The sequence below is a fragment of the Mastacembelus armatus genome, chromosome 21 (assembly GCF_900324485.2).
Source record: "Mastacembelus armatus chromosome 21, fMasArm1.2, whole genome shotgun sequence".
NCBI classification, from domain to species: Eukaryota; Metazoa; Chordata; class Actinopteri; order Synbranchiformes; family Mastacembelidae; genus Mastacembelus; species Mastacembelus armatus.
The window spans coordinates 17,584,658-17,608,929 of NC_046653.1; the positions used below are offsets into that span (position 1 = coordinate 17,584,658).

Here is a 24,272-nt window from a genome sequence, read left to right on the forward strand (position 1 = left end):
CACTGGCCACATTCCCACACACAAAAACAATCAAGTGAATCTCAAATGTGAAAAATGTTGGTTCCTGTTTTTATAGATTTACAGTCAAAGTACTACACAACCTTAACCAATTTATAGCACAAAGGTGCAATTTGATCAGTAGTCATAATATTCTGTCCAATCGAAAATAGACACCTGAAAAAAAATGAAGTGGTCCTGGGGGAGTCTGTGAAATGAAGAACCAAAAGCATGAAATATCTGTGCAAATCACACTGTTTTGGGGGGGGGGGGTAATTTACCACTTTAACTCAGCGTGACAGATACTGCTTTTAACATCAAATCACTAATTGGACAGTGTTATTTCAAAATATTAGTATATCCAGTAAACACAATGTAGGCAAAAACAAAAAGGAACCAAATGAAAAAAAATGTTGCTGAAACAAATTTTGAGGGACCTGGATATAAGGCACATTTTTCCAATTTTGACCCACATCTACTTCAAGACAATCTATTCAGCTGTCCTATCATTTAGCTTTTAAGCAATTAGATATAATTTTTTTACTTCAGGTGAAAAGGAAAAAAAAAAAAAAAATCTGAACTGAGCTACTTTACTATTGGCAGACAAAGCAATTTCACAAGAAGCTGTTATAATAAAAATAAACATGGAACAGCTATTTAGAAAAAAAAACAGTACAATAAAACAATCTACCATAAACATCTCAATAGAATAAAAATATATATTTACCTCTTGTACAAATTAAAGATTTATTTCCAATAAATTAAGTCACCTTCATAGATCATCATAGCAGTAATAATATATCAATATATTCCTTCAGAAACGGCAAGTCAAAATCTGATTGGTTTACCATAAGCCTGTCAGACAGTAGGCGAGATAGATATGATGTCATGGTATCTATTTTCCGTGATGGACTGGGTCAGTTACCACTGAATCTGGCCTATGGTTAAAGTTGTCACCGATTGGCTACAGTCAGAATTTTCTAACAGTAAGCTCATCCTGAGTTTTTGGTTCAGGACAGGTGTGTGAGTTACAATATTCTAGGAGTAAGGAAAACTTTTTTTGTTTGGGCTGGTGTTGATCTAGAGCTCAGCTTTCTCTGCTGAAAACAGAGAACAAATGATCGTTACTGATGACAACATTCTTCATCATCATGGGCTGTGCTGAGGCGCTAGGTATAGTGCAACGCCCCAGCTTGCCCACAGGTGGCAGCATTGAGTTACAGAAGGATTTGGCAGCATCTACACCAGTGACTGGTTCTTAACAGATGCTATGATTTGTCCTTATTCGTCGAGGTGTTTTCTGATTGTTTTCAAAGACGGTTAACAACTCAAGTCATTTTGTGAACCAGAGCCAGAGCTGGGAACAGATGTCGCACACTCTGCTGCTGTCTTCAAACAGTAGTATTCACATTCTTACAAATGAATTAAGAGCACAAGAGTGAGGGAGACTTCCAGAAAGAAAGAAAGAAACCGATTGATGAGAAGCAAAATAACAAGGTTCATTAGGAAGAGAGGGGGGCAGAGTGGTGTTGTTCCTCAGACGAGCTCAGATGAGCAACTCTAGTGGGCTCTAATGATTTCACTGCTGGTTGATTGGTTCCAAAGGCTCTGTGTAAGCAGTCTACGAGATTTTGGTCCCCCAGGGGTCATGATTCATGTGCCCCTCCTAAACAATCAGCCAGCTATCCTCTTTATATGTACCTGCAGGAGGAGAGCAGAGCATCACATGTGTTAGTGGGTTAAGACAAGGAGCCAGTATGTATCTGGAGCAGGTTCAACTTATGGAACTGGATAAGAGAACAAGGATATATTTACAGTACATACTAATGGCCCTAATCCAACCTCCTCCCTCCAAGTAATTCACCTGATTTATTTCATATCAGATCAGAGGCACTCCCATATTTGGTCCTCCACCTAATTCACATCTGATCTGTTATCTCTGGCTATTAAGTGATCAAACTGGAATTCACAAGTTATTTTTTGCCATCTCACTTGTCTGTACATAACTCACCATTATTCAGTGACTTCATAGCTAAATATGGAGGTGAGAGAGCAGAAGCTACGACTTTTTCCCTTTGTTCTCCTTCTCATTCCAATGATCGGTATTGTCCGCTCACCTCCACAGCGAATAAACCAGGACACGTAAGCTGGCAGTGTTACATCACCCATGTTGTTATCATTTTGTCCATGTCAGTTCAATCTGAACATATTTGGCAGATTGGTGCAAATAAAATCAAAATTAAGCATTGAGGACTGTAACATGAACATAGTCCATCAGGTCCAGTGTGTGACTGACTTACTTCACTGAGGATGGCCCACACTGCCGAGTCTTTCAGAACAGAAAGGCGAAGTGCCACAACGGGATTGAAAGAAGGATCTACAGCCCCTTCGGCCACACCCTTTTCAAACTGACCTGTATGTTCAAACACATACACAAGCATATGAAGTGTTAGGAATCACATTTACAGACAGAGTGCATGGCCTGTAATTCAACCAGTGAACTGGACTAAGTGAGGAAAAAAAACTGCTTTAAATTCCACCAATTATTTTCAGCACATTTTTTATTTTTTGATAAATCTTATTCAGAAGGAGCATTAAATAAAAAACAACACTACCTTTAAAAATGGTTAAAGAGACAATATGTCACAATAATAATAATAGAATACAGAGAAGAAAATGACAGCAGAAAACATTGGCAAAACTGGAAGGAATAAGACAAAAAGGCTTTGAGTGAGAACATTTCACACTTTTTATACACAGTTGGCACCATCAGCATCAGTGTGTAGTCTGATCACAATGGTTCAGTGTTTATGCACTAACATACGTAGCCTTAAGGAGACTGTCAAAACCACTTACCAATTCTGTAAAAGCGATCTTCTGTTCGTTTGTACTTCTCTTTGGTCTGTAGTCCAACCTCCTAACATTTGAACACAGAAAGTTGGGCAGTAGAATAAAATAAAAGACAAATTAAAAACCTTAATGATTTCTCATTTGACCAGAACTTGAATGGATGACAGCTTCTGTGTCTACAGTGAAGTGTGGATCACAGTGTCAGCAATTTATCACTGCTCTCAGAGCAAACAAGCCTGTCATGATCACAGTCTTGTCAATAATCAATGCGATACATCCCAAAGAGCAACCACTCAGTGTAATCTAATCTGTTTCCACAGCATAGAAGGTTGACAGACTGTGTGTGGGTGTTTCCCTACCGACGCAGGCAGTATTTCCACTGTGGTGTTCTCAATCTTGTCTCCTGGGTGCTCCTGGTTACCACTGCGAAACAGGAACCTGTCAATCAAATCAAGCACACTTTGAATGGTTACATAATTGGATAATTACCCCTGCTTTATTTGTGGACATCAGGTAAGTTTTTTTGTGCATTTTTTGGCCAGAAAAAGCTGAGAAATCTCACTTAAGTTTGTCAGTGCAACGTATTTAAACAGCTAGAGAGTGAGTGAGATGAGACGGCAAGAATGTAGACCAGAAAGAGATTGGCTGTGACAGATGATAGAAGAATACTAGAATCTTTTGGCCAACTGCTGATGAGATGTTATCCACTTAGCACAGCAATGCAGTCCCCAGTGTAATTGGTGTCATTCAAAAGCAGACACAGAAACACTTCAGAATCAGACATTGGAGCTCTAGATGGCCCCTTTCACACTCATTTCCACTTACTTGCTGAGTGACTGTCTCTCATACTTGTCTCACTGTCCAAACATTATCTTTACAAAAGAGCTGGATACAGGCACCGCATTTCCACATGACCATCATCTTTAACATCCTTTTTAGGTCAGCTCTGAATTAAGCCATCACTCTTGCTATCAGCTTCCTTTCTATTCTACTCACTGTCTTCTTCTCTTTCTACCCTGGCTCCACATAGAGTAGGAGGCTGGCCTGAGAATTCCTATTTTAGAGTGCTCTCATTAGCTTACCAGATCCCCTGAGACTGAGACACACGCACGCACGCACGCACACTAAAGTTAAACCTGAGTCAGTGAAGGGCAGCAGGAGATACGTAAAATGTGAGTCTGTAAATGTTATTGCCATCATAACATTTACTGTGCTTAGGATGCTCTCCATATTTTCCTAATGCAAATGACAAGAATTTATGTACAGAATGACATCACAAACAGATAGAACCTTCCGTCACATTTACCTTTCTACGCTAACAGGCCTGTCAAATTTGAAGAGCACGTAGTCTCCTGCAGTCGGAGTAATGGCCCAGAAAAAGTCCTCTCCTAGGTATGTTTTCTCCAGCGTATGACCCTGATACACCTGTGTGCCACAATACACATTTTGTTACACCACAATTAATGACTTTGCTCTTGTGTTCTTTTTAAAACAAAAGGTCAAAGTGATTTCAATCTATTCTTGTTTCATAGTTATTCCTATGAACTAGGCAAACTCTGTACAGTAATGCATTGAGATTCCACAGTGATACCTTCATTGAAGTGGAAACCTCAGCTGGGGGGTTGACATGCATCTTATGGAGCAGTGGCTTTAGGAAGTCTTTGTCCTACAGATACAGACAAAGAGGGAGAGTCAGCAAATCTACAAGGCATCAGCCTCCACTATTGTGGCAAAAGAACAACTGTGAGGCCATAACACTCACTGTGAGTTTTTGGATCTTTCCAGCAAGAGAAGAATGGAGTCCCACATGCTGAAATAGGGAGGGTCTGAACCGCACACGTAGGCTGGACTTCTGACGCTCACAATGTTTCTGGAAGAGAAGAAAAGATGGGAATGAGGTACATATTCCTTTTACACTGATGCCTTTACCGATACAGTAACCACAGTAAATACCGCATCTTTCTCAGGATTGCAGACTTTGACCCAGAGAATATGATCCAGCAGCCAGTCAATGGGCTTCTCCTTGTAGAACATGAAAATGAACTCAACAATGAGGTTTAGGTCTGGAGCCTGGAACATTTTTCCTGTAGGAAAGACAAGGAAGGTGTATAAACATTCACTGATCCTGCACATCAGCACTCATTAACAGCTGATCATTTGAAACAAGATGCTGAAATCATGAACAGGACTTGGGGAAACTATACTGTATACTGCTGTACTGAGTTAATACAGCAGTGTCTTCTTGTGGACACTATGTTTCTCTACAAAAGATTTCTACTTTAGAATATTGTCTCATCAAAACTAAAGACTGAAATAACTGCCACTGCCTAAACCCAAGTTTGAAGAGAAAGTCCAACAGACAAGTGAAAACACAAGCGCATTTTTTTTCCATTTTGGCAGAGACTTAAAAGATAAAATCAAGCATAATAAACATTTTAACAAGAAAAGGTCAATAAGAGCAGAATAGAGGACAGAACCAGGGTTATCAATTCCCCTCAAAGAGGCCATTAATAATGGTTACTGCTGAAATTCCACCTATTAAAACCCAATATAAACAAAAACATCCTGTTCAGATGAATGATAATACAAATAAATAGAAAACTTTTAGGCATAAGTGAGCAAGGAAGGCTGTTTAAAAATAAGCAGAACACACTGTTTTTTCATGTATCATTCATTACATCAGTTGTAACAAACTGTTTTTGGGAGTCCTACTTTGGAAATCTTGGTGGGTTGCAGCAACAAACTAGAGATAATTGTTATATAGTTAAATTCTGTTTTTGATATTAAAACCGCATTACTGTGCTGCAAAGTTAAATGCAGCTGTATGTACAATGACAATTATAACACAGTGTAGTTACACTAAGACTAAAAATGTACCCATTCCTACTTTACACATTTTAGCAACATGCTACTAATAATAATACCTTGCAACAACCTAAACCCTCAAAGACCAGCATAATTTAAGTATTTTCTTTATTGGTTAAACCCTACAGGTTTTATAGTATAAGAATACCTTTTTAAGTGGACTGGACAACCTGAGTTAAGACAATGAGTTGAAAACTACTTTACAGAGAACGTTTAGCCAGGAATGCTATTGTTTGGTTTTGCCATCAGCTGACTACACCGAAGTTTCAGACCCCTGGTGCATGCCAAGTATTGATCAGGTGCTTAGTGTATCATACCAATGAAGCCCAGCTGAGAAAACTCCAGGATCATCCATTCCTCTGATGAGAGCTGAAGAGCGAAGTTTTTCATAGTGGCAAAGTAGTTGGGCTTGGCCACAATGTCATCCTCCAGCTGAAGAAACAGATACACAGAAAGAACGAAATGTAAGACAGAAGAAGCCACTTTAACAGCTGGGGTTCAATGTTAATGGAGGGTGAAAAGCAGGAGGGAGATTCCTCTATGTTCACACAGAGATATCTCTCTAAAGTGAGCTAAAGAACAGTGCTGGGTGGCTATGGTAAACTAGAGAGGAGTAGAAGATATCAGACAGGTAATACCTCTTCCCTCCAGGTTGAGAGCAGAGAATGGAATTGACATATCCCACGTATTAGACAGAAAGATGGGAGATTAACAGTTAAATTAAACCAAGAATGGTTTGTGTTTGCATTTCAAATGTGCTTAAAGTAAACATTATTATTAACATTTCTAAATAAGATGTCTACTTCAGCTAAGAAAACTGATAAGAGCTCTAGACGTCTAAGAGGATTAGGTTCACAATATGTGAAATTGACTTCTGTCTAAAACACACACACACACACACACACACACACACACACACACACACACACACACACACACACACAGTAACAGACAGACACACACAAGCTCTTCATGAATGACTGGAACAACACACATTTGCTTCAAGTGTTTGCCCTGTCTTTATATGGTATGACATGCTCCAAACTAACTGCAAACTATTGTTTGCCTGGTAACAGACCAACACTGATACTAGTGAGTAACCGTCTACAGAACCCTTCTAAAATGCTCTCCAACAAGTTGCTATGGGAACCTTTACTTATTTATCTATATACAAGGACATACCTGGACATAATAAACCCCTTTGCTCACAGCATACATCATGAGGAAGGAATAGTCCAGATTCTGCTTGGTTCGCCATCTAAACAGAATGCATCAACGCACACAACAGAAGTATATACATGTAAAAACTGAATCTATTGTAAAGTATTGTCAGAGGAATACTTTACAATGGATTCAGAAAGAGAATACATACTGATTCATGTTCAAAAAGCAAGCAACTGTGTGACATGTGGTACTTTTAACAGATATTGTCTGGTTTAGGGGTTCAAAAGTAATTGGACAAATGCACATGAAGTCAAACAAAATCATCATATCAAGTATTTTGTGGAAAATGTCACCCAGTGAGTTTTGATGTATACCACACAAACTGTTCAGACAACCAGAAGCATCTGTGCACACAAATATAACAGTAATATAAGACATTGTCCTCTGGGCTTGAAGGCTATTAGCCAAGTACAAAGTGTATGTACTCAGTACAAACTGCACCATAAACAGATTTCTAATGAAGCCAGTTGTTAGCTGACTATCAAGAGAAGATAAGTACAGAGTATAATCAGAGCATGCACTATAAGGAGAAAGAGTAGAAGGTGCAGCTGTTGATCACCTTGCCTTGACTTTGAGAAATGCCTGTGAAATACTAAGTACCTAGGCAGCCTACCTAAACACTCTAGCTTTCTAGACCCCCCCCCCCCCCCGACTCATCCTTTTACTTTTTTTCCAATCCCCGTCATAGCTCCCATGTATTTCATTTCTCCCAGGGCTTGTTTCCCCATGATTTCTATAATGAGTTTTATCACACAGTGCCTAATTAAATGCCAGAGCACTGAACACACAGATAACACAAATGTCATGCCTAAGTGAATTGCTTACCTGACTCTATCTCTGGAGTCTCCAAAGGTCTCTTTGAGGTTGGTGAGCTCAGGGTAATAGGTAGCAGGTGGGGAGATCACCTCCAGCAAGCCTGAACTCAGCTCTGTAGAAAACCTGAAGAAAGAGGATCACTGCTTATGTTAACAATGTGACACAGAGACACAGACATTTCTCTGGGTCACAGTAACTTTTTACTCCTTTACAATATTTGTCAAAAAGCAGGGGAGTGTACACACTCTTTTTCCAGGCCAGCAACCACGCTGTGAACGTAGTCCAGGTCAGTCTGCAGCAATTAAACCAAGACACAAATTAGACACTGACTTTATCATCATATTTTAATTCACTGTGCAATGACACGTACTGTAGAAATATAAGCTCTTACCTCCCCAATGAAGACAATGATAACACAGTCAAGTTTCTCCTCTGGCGACAGCTTGTCAATTAGCGAATGCAGTGTCTCTGACAGATAGGACTTCACCTTGCGCTTCACTGTGGGGATTCCCATCACTATGGTAACTGAAGAAGACAATGTGCAGTGAGAACACCAAATGCTAAAGGCTTAAGGGGTGGCTGTTTAATCAAGTGGATCCAACATCAAATAATAATTGCTGTTAGACAACAACAGATTATACCAGCCTAAAGCCACGAGCACAGAAATTCATCCCCAGACTGACAAATGGCAGTGGGAAGGTTAACTGATGGATGTAGCATGTAATGCATCTATACGTCCATACTTGTTATGAAAATGTAATTGTATCCAACTACCTAATGCTATCTGGTTATTATAATAGACATTTAACAACAGATCTCCTTGCTGATTTATCAGTCACTATTCAGTAACTGATTAACCATAAACTTAAAAAATATAAAAAAATTCCAGGTCCTTTATAATTAATAATTTCTGAGCTAACATTAGGAGCAGACATTACGTTTAGCTGAGGACAGTCTTATCAAATGAAACAACAGTAAGGCATGGAAAGAGAAAAGAAGAGTGTCTATTGTCAGCTCCAGATTGGTCCTATTGGGAGCCCTGGAGTGGTTACAGCTTAACACATGGCCTCTTCTTTAGTATGGAATGATTCACTGAAACTACAACAGCCTGAGAAAAAACTGTTACAGGGAAAAAGAGTGTCAGAACGAGAGAGGAAGAGTGCATATTTTAAGCCTTCACTGTTTAGAAAGCAAATGCGAGAATGAACACATTATCAGGCTGGTTATCTAACAATGAACCAGTGTTTCTCTCATGTTAAAAAAATAAAGTTAAGGCCACACCACAGAATTCCCCTCCAACTCTTTTGGTCTCTTTTTCCTGATTTGCCTTCTGTTTATAAATGTACTACATTGAATTTAAATACTGTGGTCACAACCTACAGAAGGTAGGTTTGTATATTTTTCCTGAAATGTACTATGCCTTTCCAGCGAAAAGGAGAACAAGGTAGTGTTGTCCTAATGTAGGTTACAAACAATTGGCATAGTAGTTATTATGAAATAAATGGACTGGCATTAGTGCAAATGAGTGTGTAGGTATATGGTTTAAAAGGGGAAACATGCTGGCTGGGCTGCTATGAGGGCACAGGGGCCTTAACAAAGGCACAAAGCAAACCTAAGGTGCACAATGAGTACGCAGCAACAGTGGACTTGGGAAAGGGAACAATCCTCCAGAGCGATCTGTGCAGCGTGGAAAATCTGTCCCAGCAATGCTTTGTGTTTCTCACACTGAGCTCTATGTCTCTATGTCGTATAGCAACACCCACCACCACCACCACCACCAAGAAAGTAGGTCGACGATGAAAGGGGAATGTGGGTGGAAGGAAGAGAGACAGACAGTGACAGAATAAGGGAGGCTGGCAGACAGTGAATGAGTGATAATTCATGCAAGTGCAGCATGAGCAGAACCAACTCCAGGGCTGCCCCTGCCCATGTCTCTAGATCAGCCTGCCAGCCTTACACTGCCATAATAATTAAGTTTCTCTGTGCTCTGCTGCAAAAAGAACTGCTTTGACATGCCATACAAGCAAAACAAGATGCAGCTTTCAATGTCTACCAAAATATGTCCATCTTGATTTTTGATGATAGCCTACCTAAAGCTAACATGTAAATGTGTCTTGTCTTGATTACAGAGGTGAGGTAAACATTATTGGGTTAAATTAGAGTCAAGTTAAGAATTGACATCACTAAAACAATTGCTTGGCATCAGGTCTCATTGTTATCTTAAGTGCAGCTTAAAAGCATTACAAAGAGCCTTACCCTGCAAAACTGCTGCTAATGATATGAATTGCTGTTCACATAACTTTGACCTATTTGTTTCTCTGGTGTTGCTCTGCAGTAATGCGGCCAGCCAGTCAAGCCAGTCAGGGCCTCACAGAAACAAAACAGTGCGTTGTTTCTGACATTTAAGAGAAGTTAGTGGTGTTTGAGGTCTTTGGTTTGTATTTGGCAATGCAATCCAGGTAAAAATACATGTATGTTTAGTATCTATGGTTGTACACATGTTCACGCTGTGTTAGGAGACAGACACTGTTAAACAAAAACCTACAGAGTTGCCACTGACAGTAATTATTGTCAGATCAAATCTTGATTATATTGTGTCAATGAAGTGAGAAGACAACTTCAGTCATTCAATCTGACTAAGTAATCAGCAGGATCAAAGGTTTCTATGCGATGCTGGACTCTCCAGTCTCCACTAAAATGACAACAGAAGCATGTAATCCGGGTTGCTAAAGATCATGTTCTTGGTACTGCACTGGCAACTTTAACTGGAGAGAAGTGGGACCTGTGTCACCCTCTGTATATGTTGGGCTCTTACAGTGAGGTTCTCTGCAACTAAGAGCAGCTGGCACCATGTGTATGTGAGCATATACATGACGGTCTACACTCTCTCTCCTTGTACCAACAGAAGAGCCAGTAGGCACAAAGGTTGAAGTTAAAAGGAATTCCACCTGAGGACAACAGGGGGCAAAATGAGATCTTCTACTATCTTGTGGCTAGTTTAATAGCTGGTATGAAAAAGTATTCTAGGATATAACTGATTGCTTAGCAACAAACAAAGTAGCACTTGTGTAAAAAGGCACAAGTTGGCAGTGGGATTATTTGCTACAGGCCATATATGTGTTTGGAACTAGCAATGCTGCATTTACAGTAATTCTCTTGAAGACTTCTGTTCAGTTAGGCCCCAGTACAACAATTTCAGTCTCAGATGTTCTCTGATCTGTTTCTTTCGGTAATCCTTGCTCAATTTAATGTGGGATCATGTCCTAATTTCCAACACTATAAATATCCTAATATGTACAGCTATAAATATCCCAATATGCTTAGACTAGCTGAGAATTAAGAGGTAAAGAAAAAAATAATGAAAGAGACACAGACTAAGAAAAACAGACATTAAAATTGGTGCCTTGAAGCAACAGAGCCAGTGGCCAATCAAGTATTTCATGTGACATGCATGTGTGGGGGATAAAGATGTTGTGCCTGACATTTGAATCTGTGACATTCCACCACACACATCAAAGCTCACTTCCTGATAGCAGGATCTCCAGTTTGGGTGTGCATTCCAGTGAACACAATGGACAATGGAAGGCTGGTGAGGAACAATACAACACGCAGTAACAAATTCTATTATCAACGGCTCGACAATCTTGCTGAGAAGACCTGTCCCACAATCCTTTTCTCCATTTTGTCTATTCCTCCTCTCAGTCACAGTAATTAGAAATTTTCAAAGCTGTTCTTCCCCTAATCTCACCTCTCTCACACCCCAAATTCACTCCACATTTCACACTTAAAATCCCAGATAAAATCCTCTTTTAGAGACTTGATAAAACAGAGGTCACATGATGTATGCTGCTGCATGAGGAGAAAGCAAGAAAATTTCAAAAATAAAAACAGGGATTCTGGGAATAGAATAGAAGCTAGTGAAAAAGGATAAAAGGAGAGGCTAAGACATGCCGCACTTCCATGAACTTTGCAAAAACATGGGTGTTGTGATGTGAATTAAATTATTATTATTATTATTATTAATATGGACAAATTGCTCAATTACATGTACTATTGCCTGCATGTCAATATTATGTTGCAGAGGTAAATCCTCTTTAAATTAACTTAAAAAAAAAAAAAAAAAAAAAATGTAAACACTCAAAGAAGGAAGGACACAGAAACAAATGTTAAAGGGAAACCCTGTTCAATCAAACTGAAGAGGATATGATACATAACTTGTAAAGTAAACAGGGAACAACACTGCATATGGACTATATTTGTCATCAACTCTACAAGAAAAATACTATTGCAAAGCTGAGTCCAGAGAGGATGCTTGTTATGAACTAGTCACCAACTGAAAACTTGTTCAGACTTGGTTCTCTCCCTGGTGTAATGAGGATCTCGGGAGGTTTTTGTGTGTTTGTGTAGGATGAGATTGCACATTCTGGAGAAAACGGCTGATCAATCAGGGACTGTATTAAGTTTTTAGTGTGAGCATGCACTTCTCACCTCCTGTACGGCCCAGACCAACCTGCACAGCAGGGTGCAGGCTGCCCTCATTGTTAAGTAGATGAGGGAGATGGTGGTAGATATTTGGCACCTGGAGAGCTTTCCTATTCGCAAGATCCTTCAGTAGTTTCTGCGTCTCATCTGAAAGAAGGCACATAGAAACAAGTTAAGTGGAGAACTCTTCTTAGTTTCAACAAATGATGATAGCAGTAAAAAGATGCTGATTTAAAAGCATCAACTGTTAATGCTAAAGTGATTAAGTAGAACAGTGAAGCTATAAGTAGTGAATAAATGAATAAAACATGTAACTATACACTGTTACCCACAGGCAAAGTAAAGCCCTTTCAGTGAATTTTAATACTGTTTGCCTGCAGGATCTTGTCAATGTATGTGACTACACTGCATGGTGTACAGGTTTATACTGTAATGTAGTACATGTTTTGAAGTGCATCCAGTAATTAGTTGAACTGCATTTTCATTTTCCATGTCTGTACATATCCCAAAAATGTAACCTCACTGCAGATAATTTACAGATAAAAGGTAATAGTGCCATTGTAATGTTAAAAACGAATATAAAATGGCTTTTTATTTTAAAATTGTCATACAATAGGTAAACAAGCATAAAAGCAAATTCTCAAACTAGCCATTCGCCACAGAATACCATAACTTTTGTATAATTAATAAATTACTGGAAAAATTACTAATTGTCGCTAGAAATGAGCTAGCACTTAGAAAGGCACTTCACCCAAGTATTAAATTTAAACTAACAAGACCTAACATTCTATCAACACTTTGTAAATATAAAGACAAGCAAAAAGCAACAAAAAAGTACCGTTACATGTAAAAGAGCAGCAGGTTTATGATTTTACAAATGGTGGTGATGATGAAAAGCAAAGAGGAATTCTGAATAGCATGAAATTCAGAACATTGCAAATTTCACAGACAGCACAATTAAAGTTGCAAGAACTTATATATGGTTGTATGTGTCAGTTACCTGAGAAGTTTGTGAGGGCATCTTTGCTGCTGTTCGTCTCAGCAATGGCACGTCTGAACTGCTCGAGAATGTTATTGAGCTCAGACGAGCGCTGCAGCGTTCTGTGCTCTGCCACACGAAGGCGCTCTTTCAAGGCATGGAACTCCCGCTGGTATGCTATCAGCTTTTCTAAAGAAGAAACAAAAGCAAAAGTAGGGAGCCTTAGCAGGTGACAACACATATTACAACGCCAATGTAGCAGCGGCGTCATTTAGTACGGGAACAACAATAAATAATTTCAAGAACTCACTTTAGCCAGTGCCACAGACTACAAACGTTTCTTATGTCAGATAAAATGTGTCTAGATATGGATCTGTGTCAAAATAGAGATAATACTGACAGACCTTCATAGAGACTGTTTTCAGTCTTGCACAGTGGTGAGAAAAAGTAAGAAAACCCCTTGAGATGACCGGGTTTCTACACTGCAATTCAATGAAATATGAATATGAGCTGTTTGTTTTTATTGGAATTTACTTTTGAGGTTCAGACGCGTTTTACTGAAAAGCCAAAAGAATAAAACTGTCTGTAGTGAGCTCTTATCAGGAAACAGGAGTTCAGTGGTTAGTGAATACGTATAAAACTAGATGACGTGAAGTTCCTTGAAAAGGGGAGTAGCTTCAGAGGACTGAGATCACAGATGTATCAAACAAGCTATGAAACATCAAGTCAGTCTTATCTTTACCTGATTGTTTTTGTGTTGAATTTTTTTTTTATGTTGGGCTTCTTTGTAAAGTTTAAAATAATCTTTATTTTTAGAGATGATTCAAAATGGATCGGTTTTAAGACAACAAATATTTATGTGGTATTAACCCACTTGCCTAAAAAGCAAGCATGCTGAAGAAAAACTACAAATATAAATCAGGTGTGGATATGTGTATGTGTGTGTTAAATGAGGTGGTGGGTTTGGCCAGTCTCTGATCTTCTATTCTACCCAGACTCCCTTTATCTTCCTCTGTCCATCACTCTCTCTGGCTGAGCTACTGTTCACTCACTTGGCCTCACTGTGCCCTCTTTGGCACAGAGCCACGTTGTTCCTCATAAATGCTGATTTCCAAGACACAGACAGATGCTGTCATTTGGTTCAGACATCATGAAAAGAGCAGCTTCAAACTAAAACAGACTTTCATCTTCACACCCACCCTTTTGATTGTAGGACTCCAACCCTACTGAGCTAGAACCGCACCTGTAACCCCACTGTGCAAAGAAACAATAAACAGAAAGTAACACAGGAATTTAAAAAAGCAGATTAGCTATCTGTTTCACTCTACCTTCATTATGCACAGATGCAGGTGTTTCACATGTTGCATAGTCAGTTCCTTCGAGGAAAGATTATGTTCTTTCTACCTGAGCATTGTGTCAGTGCCAAAGTATGCTAGGCAGTGTTTGCACAAGTCTCTTGATATTCCTGGCTAATGGCTCTCTAGACATTCTTCCAGCCAAAATTTGACCCTGACTTGACCTAAGATGTCTAGAGAAAATTTTGAAACTTTTAACAAACCAAATTATATTGATATCAAATTCAAATAATGATTTAAATAGCGACTCTACTCTTCTGGTATACAGCCACAGCATGGATGAACAGATACAGAGCATTAAACAATTAGAGCAACCTGAGGTCTGGAGTTAATGTACCCAATCTCATTATTCTTCTCTGCTCTCCATAAGTGATGAGGGAACAGCTGAGTAGCTTTGCTCTATTCCTGAGATTGACCCACTCTCCCCTCCCGCCATTTACACTCAGTGTTAATACTTTCTACACTATTCTCACTTGCATCCTGGAATATACTATTCCTCTTTCTCACGTTTTCCACCATCCACTCCTCCGGTGATATTTTGCCTTGATGTGTCATCCTATATGCCTTTTTCTGTTTACCTGATTTATTAATGAGCTACACGGGTGGGATGAGGATGTGTACATCTAATGAACATTTAACAACTAGCCTTCAAAATAGACAGACACAAGGCTTTATTCACATATAACACCCACACACCTCTGGCCAAACTGAGGTGTACTATCCCTTATGAAACCCTACAGTCTGTAAATTTGAAGTTAATGACGTGATCAGTGGTCCTTTGTATTTCCACTCTGGATAATAAAAATTACAAATTGAAGGAAGTAATAAACATCCCTCATGTAGATGCATTTATGAAACATTAGCTAAAAAAGGGGGATGAAGACAAAGTTTATCCTGTTTCCTAAAACCTCTGTCACAAAATTCCAGTCACAGTTTAATATTTAAATATGTGACAGCTGGATGTCAGAGAAAGAACTCACTGGCACAGCTGGCTAGTTTGACCATATGCACTGGGTCTCTAAACAACACACTTCTTAACTTCACAGTTTAGAAGAAATGATAAGGATGATCTCAGTGCTTTACAGAAATCCAACCCCGACCTCCACAGACTGTTAAGAGTTTTATCAGTAAATCCATCTGCTCATGAAAAGCCCTTGCAGAGATCTTGTCCTTGACCTGACTCTCCTTTGCTGATGCATGCTGCTGACTGTCGGTTAATGAGTGCTGATCAGGTGCTTGTGTAGTTGTTTGCATGAGAGTTGCTGCACGTAAAATGCAGCTGTCTTTGTCAAAGCAAAGTTTTCCAGCACATGTCCACATTGTTAAAGTGGGCAGTTGTGTAACGCAATCAATTACAAGTAATGTGTAAAAGAACCAGAAAATCCATGTATGCAGAATATTCTGCGCAAAGAAAGAGCACTGGAAAAAAAAAAAAAAGTCATTTTAGTGAGACGAAATTATCTGCTGACCCTTGGTCTACAACATGCATAACATTTAGTTTCTAGATGGAAGAGTAAATCCAACAACATGGAAGAATAAATGAAACCCCATTGGATGGTTGAATATGCTCAGAGGTTGTGTGTTCTTAATTATGTCCTACTTCGTTTTGTGGCATTTGCTCTTACAGGTTTATAATTAAGTACTTCTGTAGATGTCAACACTTCTTACCAAACTATTTTCCACACAAACATCAGTCTCCTTGAAAATTGTCGTTTTGATTATTATGATGTGATCGACGTTTAACTGTCCTGATTAAATGATACAGTATTATCAGAAAAGCACACTATAGATTTTTTTACTCCGATTTTTCAAGCATGTATAAAACTCAGTTGACCTTAGAATCTCTGACGTTTGGTTTGTTAACTCTGGACAGAAGTATGCATCTTACTATTTACCATATAGAGTGGTATCACTCTTGTAATACAGCCCTTACTCTCAGCAAGAAAGCAAATAAGCACTTCCCAAAATATTTAACATTTCTTTTAAATCCAAAAATCTTCCTACCAAGAGTTCAACCTCTGTACCTAGCAAACATTGGATAAAAGAGACAAAGAAATCTATTAATGAATGCCATGCGATCCCTCAGCCGAAACAGTCGACTATAAGCTGTAGGTTTCTTCCTTTTAATGCATCCTAGTTAAACTAACAATTGGGAACTTTCTCAACTGTCAGAAGTCTGTATCCATTTACTGAAAAATGCCAGTCTATCTGAAAAGCATTTTTTTATTTACATTACACTAACATCAGCAACATTTAACAGTCCCTAGACCTGTCCTGATGTTACCAAGTCATATCATTTAGCCTTTTCTTATGGACTTGCAGCTATAAATTCCACGTGCAAGATACAGGAATAAGACACGCCTGCTTTCAGAACATATCCACATATATTTTGCATATATAAAGCCCTCAAGTAGTGCACTGGCTACCCAAATGGTTTCCCACACTGTAGCTGCTATGTACAATATAAAGCATTTAATCAGGCTGTTATGTCAAGAAGGACAGATGGTGCAAAACATGAAACTAAAAGTACCAGGACAAAAACAGAAATGATATCAGCATCTTGGTGTTTAGGGAGCAGTTCTAGGAGTTCACAGATGTTTCAAGGTGATTCTAAGATGATTCACTGAAGTGGAAATAAACACGTACAACTCAGAAGTTGTCTTTTGGCCTTAGTTACATGAGAATTACATTGTAGTGTGACACTATACCACATTTTTATAACAGTCTCACTAGGTGTAAATCATACACTACTGAACAGAAAAAACAAAAACCATAAATAATCAATCAAACACATAGGGTAGTATTACTGATTTTTGGTGATATTTGTCTGAAGAGAACTGCAAGTCAATCCCTGAGTGGGCTAGTGATATTCCCTGAATGGGCAGAATGGGAAAATGCAACCTTTTAACCTATTTGGTCCTTTTTTCATTGCAAAACACCACAACTATTTCATTCCCCTTTTAAAGTCAAGAGTTATGGGCTCAAAAAGTAGAACCATCAAAAAGAAGTCACACTAATATCTGCCCCCCCTGGCCACCTTCATACCAAGATTCCTAATTTTACGTCACCATAGGCACATTGTTTCACTTGACCTCAACCCACTCTTCTTCCTAGAGTGTGCTGTGTCCCATGATAAGCTCCTGCGGCCTGATGTGTCTCTGTGGCAGAGCATAGTGTCTGACAGCAATGAGCTGAAAGCATGGCCCCACTCTGCTTACTTCCACTCCCTTGGCTCCACTTGGCTCCTGAAAGGCTGCAATCAGCCAGAGCTAACATTCTTTTTTGCAAACTCCACTTTCAAGGATGTCACCAATCAATTAGTTAATGATATCTAATGGGATTCAGAGCTCCGAGTCCATTACAAACATATTTTTAGAACTGAAAGGCTGAGTTAATTCAGGCAAAAATGCTGAGCATTAACTTGTTTCAGCTTCTCAACTAAGACGTTTTGATGCTTTTCTTGTGGAGCCCTACATAATAGTGACCTGAACATCTCTGAGCTTTGTACTGTTGGTCAGAAAATGGCACTGGCAACAATAAATATACTTGGAGCTCTAACAATTTTCTGTCATAATTTACTAAAAACAGATAGACTTCAATGTAGCTGATAGTTTGGTTCTTAAAATGGACAGTGTTAGCACCGTGAATGCAGAGTGCAAACAAATATATATGGAACATCCAAGTGACAGTAAATAATAGTGATGTGGTTATCTGACAAAGAGCAATGTGTTAAAGAAACTAGAGGACGACTTCTTCTTTTGGCTTACTCCCATTCAAGGTCGCCACAGTGGATCAATTGATCTGCATTGTCGATTTGGCACAAGTTGTCCGCCGGATCCCCTTCCTGATGCAATCTCTGTGCCTGAGGATAGCGCCCCCTGGTCTTTCAAGTTGGTCTCCTATTCACCTACTAACCAGGCACTGCCCTGCTTAGCTTCCATGAGAGGACGCACTCGCACCCCGATGCTTCCACACTTAAATTTAAATTTATGTGAGGACACTTAAATTTGAATTTAAACCACAGATTACTTTTCCACTCAGTGTGATCACAAGGATTCACATCATAAAAAGTTCATCTACTCAGATTAGTGATGGTCCATGTGGACGTGCGTAGCCATTACACATGGCAGTTAATTTATACAATAATTTCTGTAAATTAAAAGCTCCCCATCTCAACTCACAAGGTATTTATGGGTATACACAACCACATACACACACTAATGTGTACCCATATGCCCCAGTACATACAGCAAGTTTGCCAACGGACAAGAGTTAAAGCGCAACAATCACAATCCCTCCTTATGTGCACTGAGGATAAACTGTGTGCTGTCTGGGAATTCTGATGATGTGGATGAATGAATACATTGCAGTGTGAAATTGAAGAAGTATCCAGAAGCATGAGTAAGGACAGAGTAATGGTTTTTCAACTTGGTAAAAGCAGAAGACGCCTGTTCCTGTTTAGGCTGACTAAGGACTGCCTGGAATAAAGTGAGGTAGGTAACTAGGAGGGTATAAAACAGAAAAACAAACCTGCTCCACTGTCTGACTGCATTGTCAGCCTGTATCTCCATCATACAGCCTACCTCAGGGTCTTCTCATTCTCCTCAAGACTTAACCTTTTCTACTCTCTTCTTCCTTCCAGGGCACTTAGGATTTGTCTGGCAGACTGCCCCACCTCAGTGCACTCAAACAAAATGCATACACACATGGCCAGGCACAACAAATGGGAAAACAGTGTGAAAGCCATACTCTCTCCCATTCTATCTAATAATCTATCTGGCCTAAAATGCTCCATATCCGTCTTCTCATTGCCCCCGTTCACTGCAATAACTTGTGCTATTTTTGGACAATTGTGTGTGGAATGTGTTGAGAAACAAACACACCTTTAAACACAGGAAGCGCAATGCATAGACTAAAGGAAGGCAAAAGGAAGTGCATAAAGGAAGAGTGTTTTGCACTTGATGACTTCATTCTGAGGAGACCAGCTATCTCAACCTCAGCCTTAAATTCACAAAAACTCTTCATATTATATAAAGTGTCACACCTTAAACATTTGCAGTAAAGCAGTTGTATAACTTAACTAAAATACAAAAAAAATCTAAGTAAACTGGATGCCATTCACTACATTGCCAATCAGTTCATTACTAAACGTGTTGGTGGGTCATCACTTCTGGTAGGCATCACAATACCCATGTTTCCATTCAGGTGCAAAAATGTTTCCATGACACTTAACACCCTTAAAACTCAACAATTATGACACTAAATCACAGTTTACAGTAATGGTTCTTTATACCTTCACTAAACTAGAGGAAACTAATGAAATGAGTACAATGACGTTCTGAGTAAAAAAAACCTTAAATACACCTGCAGTGGAAAGACAATAGAATTAAACAGATAAATCAAGTTTGAAAGCAACTCGTGGTCTAGCACTGTTTTCCTTAACAAAACATAAGACGGTTTGCTTTCTCCATTGTAATTTCTCATCAAGATGGTGGTCTTTGTGAGGTTTTCCTGTCATGCTAATGTGAAATGCTATTGAGAGTGAACCTCTCTTATCTGCTCTTCTCTACTACACCACATTTTCCTTCCACTCACTCTACTACCTATACCACCTACTACTGTATATGGTAAATACAGAAATCAGAAGTTATTTTATACACCAAAACTTACTGCAAAACATAATTTCTCACCTTACTGCTATCATTAAATGTCCTCTGGGAATAAATAAAGTTTATCTTATTTTGTCCAAGCTCAGTCTAAAGTCCCAGTTCTGTAATTTCCTATATAACCTGCCAGTCAGTATTGTTACTTGAGCTATTACCATGGATATACCAGAGAGGAGTTTCTCACTAAGGGATGGGAAGGCTCTGACCGAGAAGTACACACTCTAGAGAGTCATTCAACATGGAGTGTTTGGACAGCTGACTGGCACAGCATTCACTCACAGCAGTCAAGTGACCAGGAACAAGACAGGCTGTCAGAGGCAGTGTTTTTTAAAAAAAAAAAAAATAAATTAAAAACTTTCGCCATGATTGTCGCTCCACCCAAGCACCCCATGAAAAAAGCACCAACTGTGTCTTAGACACCAAAACAATTCAGGTATAGAAAATAAGCATGGGTCTAAATACAAATGTTTTTTGTGTACCACTGCTGGAGTTTTTATAATGACTCAATATCAGTGGTCAAGTAAACTCTATACACCCACACTGTCAGCGTTATCAGTAGGAAAAGTCATGTATAACTACAGGGAGAAAATATATGGGACATATCAGTGGCTTACAGGTTAGAGAAAAGAAGGAGAAAAAAAAAAACTCTTACTTTAATACTGACACGCAAAAGTTAAATTTGACCTCTGTCACATGAAGAAAGAAAACAGCCCAGCGATGAGCACAACAAAAGAGCTATTTGTGCCAGTGGCCTTCATATAAATTAATGCTGTCCAGAGTTTATTGTATAAATCAATACTACAGCTTTCACAAGGCCAAAAAGAGCTCTTTATCACTTCCACACACTGTTTACGCCCAGAACGCAGAAACTTGTCACATTTTGTAGTCCATACTGAAAAAAACCTTTGATGAGATAAATTGACTTGCTGTTCTCAATAGTATGTTGCCCACTGGACTGCAGAATAGGGAAAGAAGCTAAGCAAGCATTTTCTTCATTTGTTTGTGTTTTGCTTATTTGCATGAATTTCCTTAAATTTTAGTGCAGAGTTTTCTCTGCCACATCTCAGCTTAGAATATTGACCATCTTTTAAAAAAGCAGCTTTTGTTTTGTTTCTGTGATGCCCACATTCTCCTTCATTTATTTCTTTGACTGCACATTTCAAAATGGTCAAAAGTTGTATATTCGACCATATACCAATATCATCAACTGTAAACAAGATAGGCTAGTTGTTTCTTATTGAAAACTACTAACTAGTGTCAAATATGTGACTTCAAATAGATGGGTCTGCTCTAATATAGTGTATATCAACAGGTGCAGCCAATAGTACAGAGGACATTGTGACTTCAGTTCTGTTTATCACACACACACACACACTCTCACACACACACCAGACTCTGGTCCTCAGTTTTGCACTCTGGACTCCAGTTCAAGGAAAATACTTATTCAAGTCAATAAGGTTGATAATAATCACAACATGAAGCCATGGCCTAGACTTTATCTCAAGGATGCAATTATTCGTACTGTGCAAATAAAAGGTCACTAAGTCCCATAACCCCCTACACACATTTTGGGTTAAGCCTGGCAAGTACCCTCTCAGGCCTTGACCACTATAGAAAAACAGATACAGACTCATCAGTATAATGAGTCCAGATGCTCAACAGGACATGTCAAAAACATGGGTAATGTTCAGATGAGAGACCTAAATGATTCTGCAAGACGGACACAAACTAAATTATCCCCCACTGATTGAGGCTGATGAGGTGAGATGGGGACTTCTTACAGATCTGCCATGCTGTCATACATCAGTGGGGACAGTAACAGAATAAAGTGCAAACAAACATGGACGCGTTTAGAAAGGTCACTTATTGAAACTGGTATATCTGAACCTTGCATAATGTATGATCCGCCACGGTAGGTTGCCTGTGAATAGCATTTTACCAAAGGGTGCGAGTTGAATCGCAACACCTACGGACAGCTACGACATGTTGCTGGATCCACGTCAGTTGGATGTCTACCAATCTCCGGACCAGGCCTTACTATCACCCCTCATATTTGTGTGGTTACTGTGATGACAGAAATATTCGACCTACCTTTGCCATTCTGCCACGCTGTGTACCAGGACAGGCTGAGGAAAGACGTGAAAAAAATAATCGCAGTGGCCACAGTTCCATTTCTGAGCCTCATCTCATTTCAGCGATGCCTCTCCTCGGCTGAGAGTCGGGGACCCGGGAGCTGCCGTTGCCTCCCTCCCTTCCTCCGTCCCTCCGTCCGTCCGTCCGTCCGTCCGTGTCTCTCTCCGCTATTAGGTTGCTGACACGGGCGTACTCGGAGGCATACGGGGTGTCCGACGGTGAAATCTCTCCAGGTAAGGGGGACTGTGAACACGGTCTCCTGCGCTGAGAGGGGTGTGCGTGGCTGTACCGTCCGCCTCGGTGCGTCCGCTCTTGTTATTCGGAGCGCTGTAACGGACTCCTCCTGTACCGTTTCACGGCGGAGAGCTACGACTCAGTCTCTTTTCACACGTAGCCGCCTTACATGGTCGGTTAAGACAGAAAAGGTCATTGTATTTCCCCCAGCCAGTCGTTATCTACAAGTTAATGTCACAAGTAGGAGGCATTTTGAGTGTGTGACGATTGATCTTCTGGGACTTGTTTCTGACGATGTCCGATAGACTACGACTCAAATCAGGTTGATCTCGCTTCAACTGGCAACAGATGAATAAAACAAAAACAAAAACTGCGTGTTGTTAAATTCCTAAGCCCTCGTGTCCAAGTTTTACCTGTTATACCGGCCGGTTGGCCTGCAAGCGACGATACATTTTGTGTTAGCTAGCGTTAGTTAGCCTGCCGGGCTAACAGTAAATTTAAACTCCACTGTGATCTTAACCTGCAGATTACTAAAGAAAAAAGACACCGAAACAATGAAGGGCCTTTGTCGCTGTTTATCTCAGAGTAGCTTCCGCCTTTCAGTTTGTCTGCTTCAGTTAAAACACGTCCTGAGCCGAATGAATCGCTCCAAACTGCTTTTATACATCTAGTTACGTTATCCGAGTCGTGAACTAACTACCGGCGTCCACCTGCCCGTCGACATGTACGAGCAGGTCTTCCGGTAACAACTTTCAAAATAAAACAATCACAAGTACAGCATTGTGTCTATAACCTGGATTCTGGATCAACTCAAAACTGAGTTACCAAAAACCCCGTTTTACTCAGTATAATCACAGTCTACATAACATTATTAAAAAAATAATTCGTTGGATATTTTTTGACCTAGAACTAATGTATGTAATGTGTTTATTTTTTTACACACGTACCCTGGAGTTTCACACAGAGCAACCAACATTTAATTTGACTTTCGGTCTGGCAAACATTTCCTTAAATAAATGTCAGAAAATAGTGAACAATAGATAGATATTAGACCAGAGCCCAAAGTTAATTAACCGAGGTCCAATTATTAATGGAACAATTACATCCACTGGGCTACAGAGCCTACAGTATATACTATTTTTGTGTTCAGTTGAACGCTTAGTCCTTTATTCGAGTAAATAAAAAACACTGATAACATACAAACCTGTGTTTCCGCCTCAAGTGTTATACACCCACGCAGTGAACAAAAGCTGGCCCCTCGCTCTGCAGGAAACAACCTGATTTGCACCAAAAGGCCACTCGTCATTCCAATATGTAGAAAGCGCGCCATCTAGTGGCCATGTCTTCAGTTGTTTTAACATAGGCGCCATCTGTATGAATGACGTGACCATTAAGTATGTTTGTACATCAACCACTTCTTGAAGATATGTGAACAGGGGGCTACCATCAGATAAGCCTTTAAAGGATCTTCACTTGTGATACTATTTCTCATGTATAAATGTCAATTCTTCTGGTTATTTCTGGCAACAAACGTGGAGAGAGGAAGCCATATGGTCAAATAAAAATTCAAATCAATTCTTATTGTGATTATTGTGAAACTAAAATCATTCCTGCAATCTTTGTCAGCTTGAAGTATGCAAGAACGTAAGCTCCTCTTTCACAGTATTAAAT

The 24,272-nt window shown here is 39.5% G+C and overlaps 1 protein-coding gene across 2 annotated transcripts; it reads right to left on the reverse strand.

Moving 5' to 3' along the window:
• Window positions 1-41: 41 nt before the first annotated feature.
• mgat4a (alpha-1,3-mannosyl-glycoprotein 4-beta-N-acetylglucosaminyltransferase A) lies at window positions 42-23,281 on the reverse strand. Of its 2 annotated transcripts, none has more exons than XM_026295142.1 (16): window positions 22,326-23,281; window positions 13,235-13,402; window positions 12,241-12,381; window positions 8,144-8,277; window positions 7,998-8,044; window positions 7,762-7,875; window positions 6,895-6,970; window positions 6,030-6,144; window positions 4,801-4,931; window positions 4,610-4,717; window positions 4,439-4,513; window positions 4,154-4,272; window positions 3,207-3,285; window positions 2,854-2,914; window positions 2,298-2,410; window positions 42-1,698 (listed from the first exon to the last, which is right to left on the reverse strand). In XM_026295142.1, the coding sequence occupies exons 1-16, from the start codon at window positions 22,417-22,419 to the stop codon at window positions 1,672-1,674; spliced, it is 1,602 nt and encodes a 533-aa protein (XP_026150927.1). In that variant the 5' UTR covers window positions 22,420-23,281; the 3' UTR covers window positions 42-1,671. The 2 variants fall into 2 exon arrangements, with proteins under 2 accessions (XP_026150927.1, XP_026150928.1); XM_026295143.1 differs by lacking the exon at window positions 42-1,698 and adding an exon at window positions 1,709-2,197.
• Between the last annotated feature and the right edge of the window lie 991 nt (window positions 23,282-24,272).

Excerpts from the sequence above, each read along its gene's own strand:
- mgat4a (XM_026295142.1), bottom strand. The coding sequence starts at position 22,419 with ATGAGGCTCAGAAATGGAACTGTGGCCACTGCGATTATTTTTTTCACG. Across the intron at positions 4,932-6,029 it reads TTCTCAGCTGGGCTTCATTG|GAAAAATGTTCCAGGCTCCA; the intron begins GTATGATACACT and ends TCTTTCCTACAG. Across the intron at positions 3,286-4,153 it reads AGGCCTGTTAGCGTAGAAAG|GTTCCTGTTTCGCAGTGGTA; the intron begins GTAAATGTGACG and ends TTTGATTGACAG.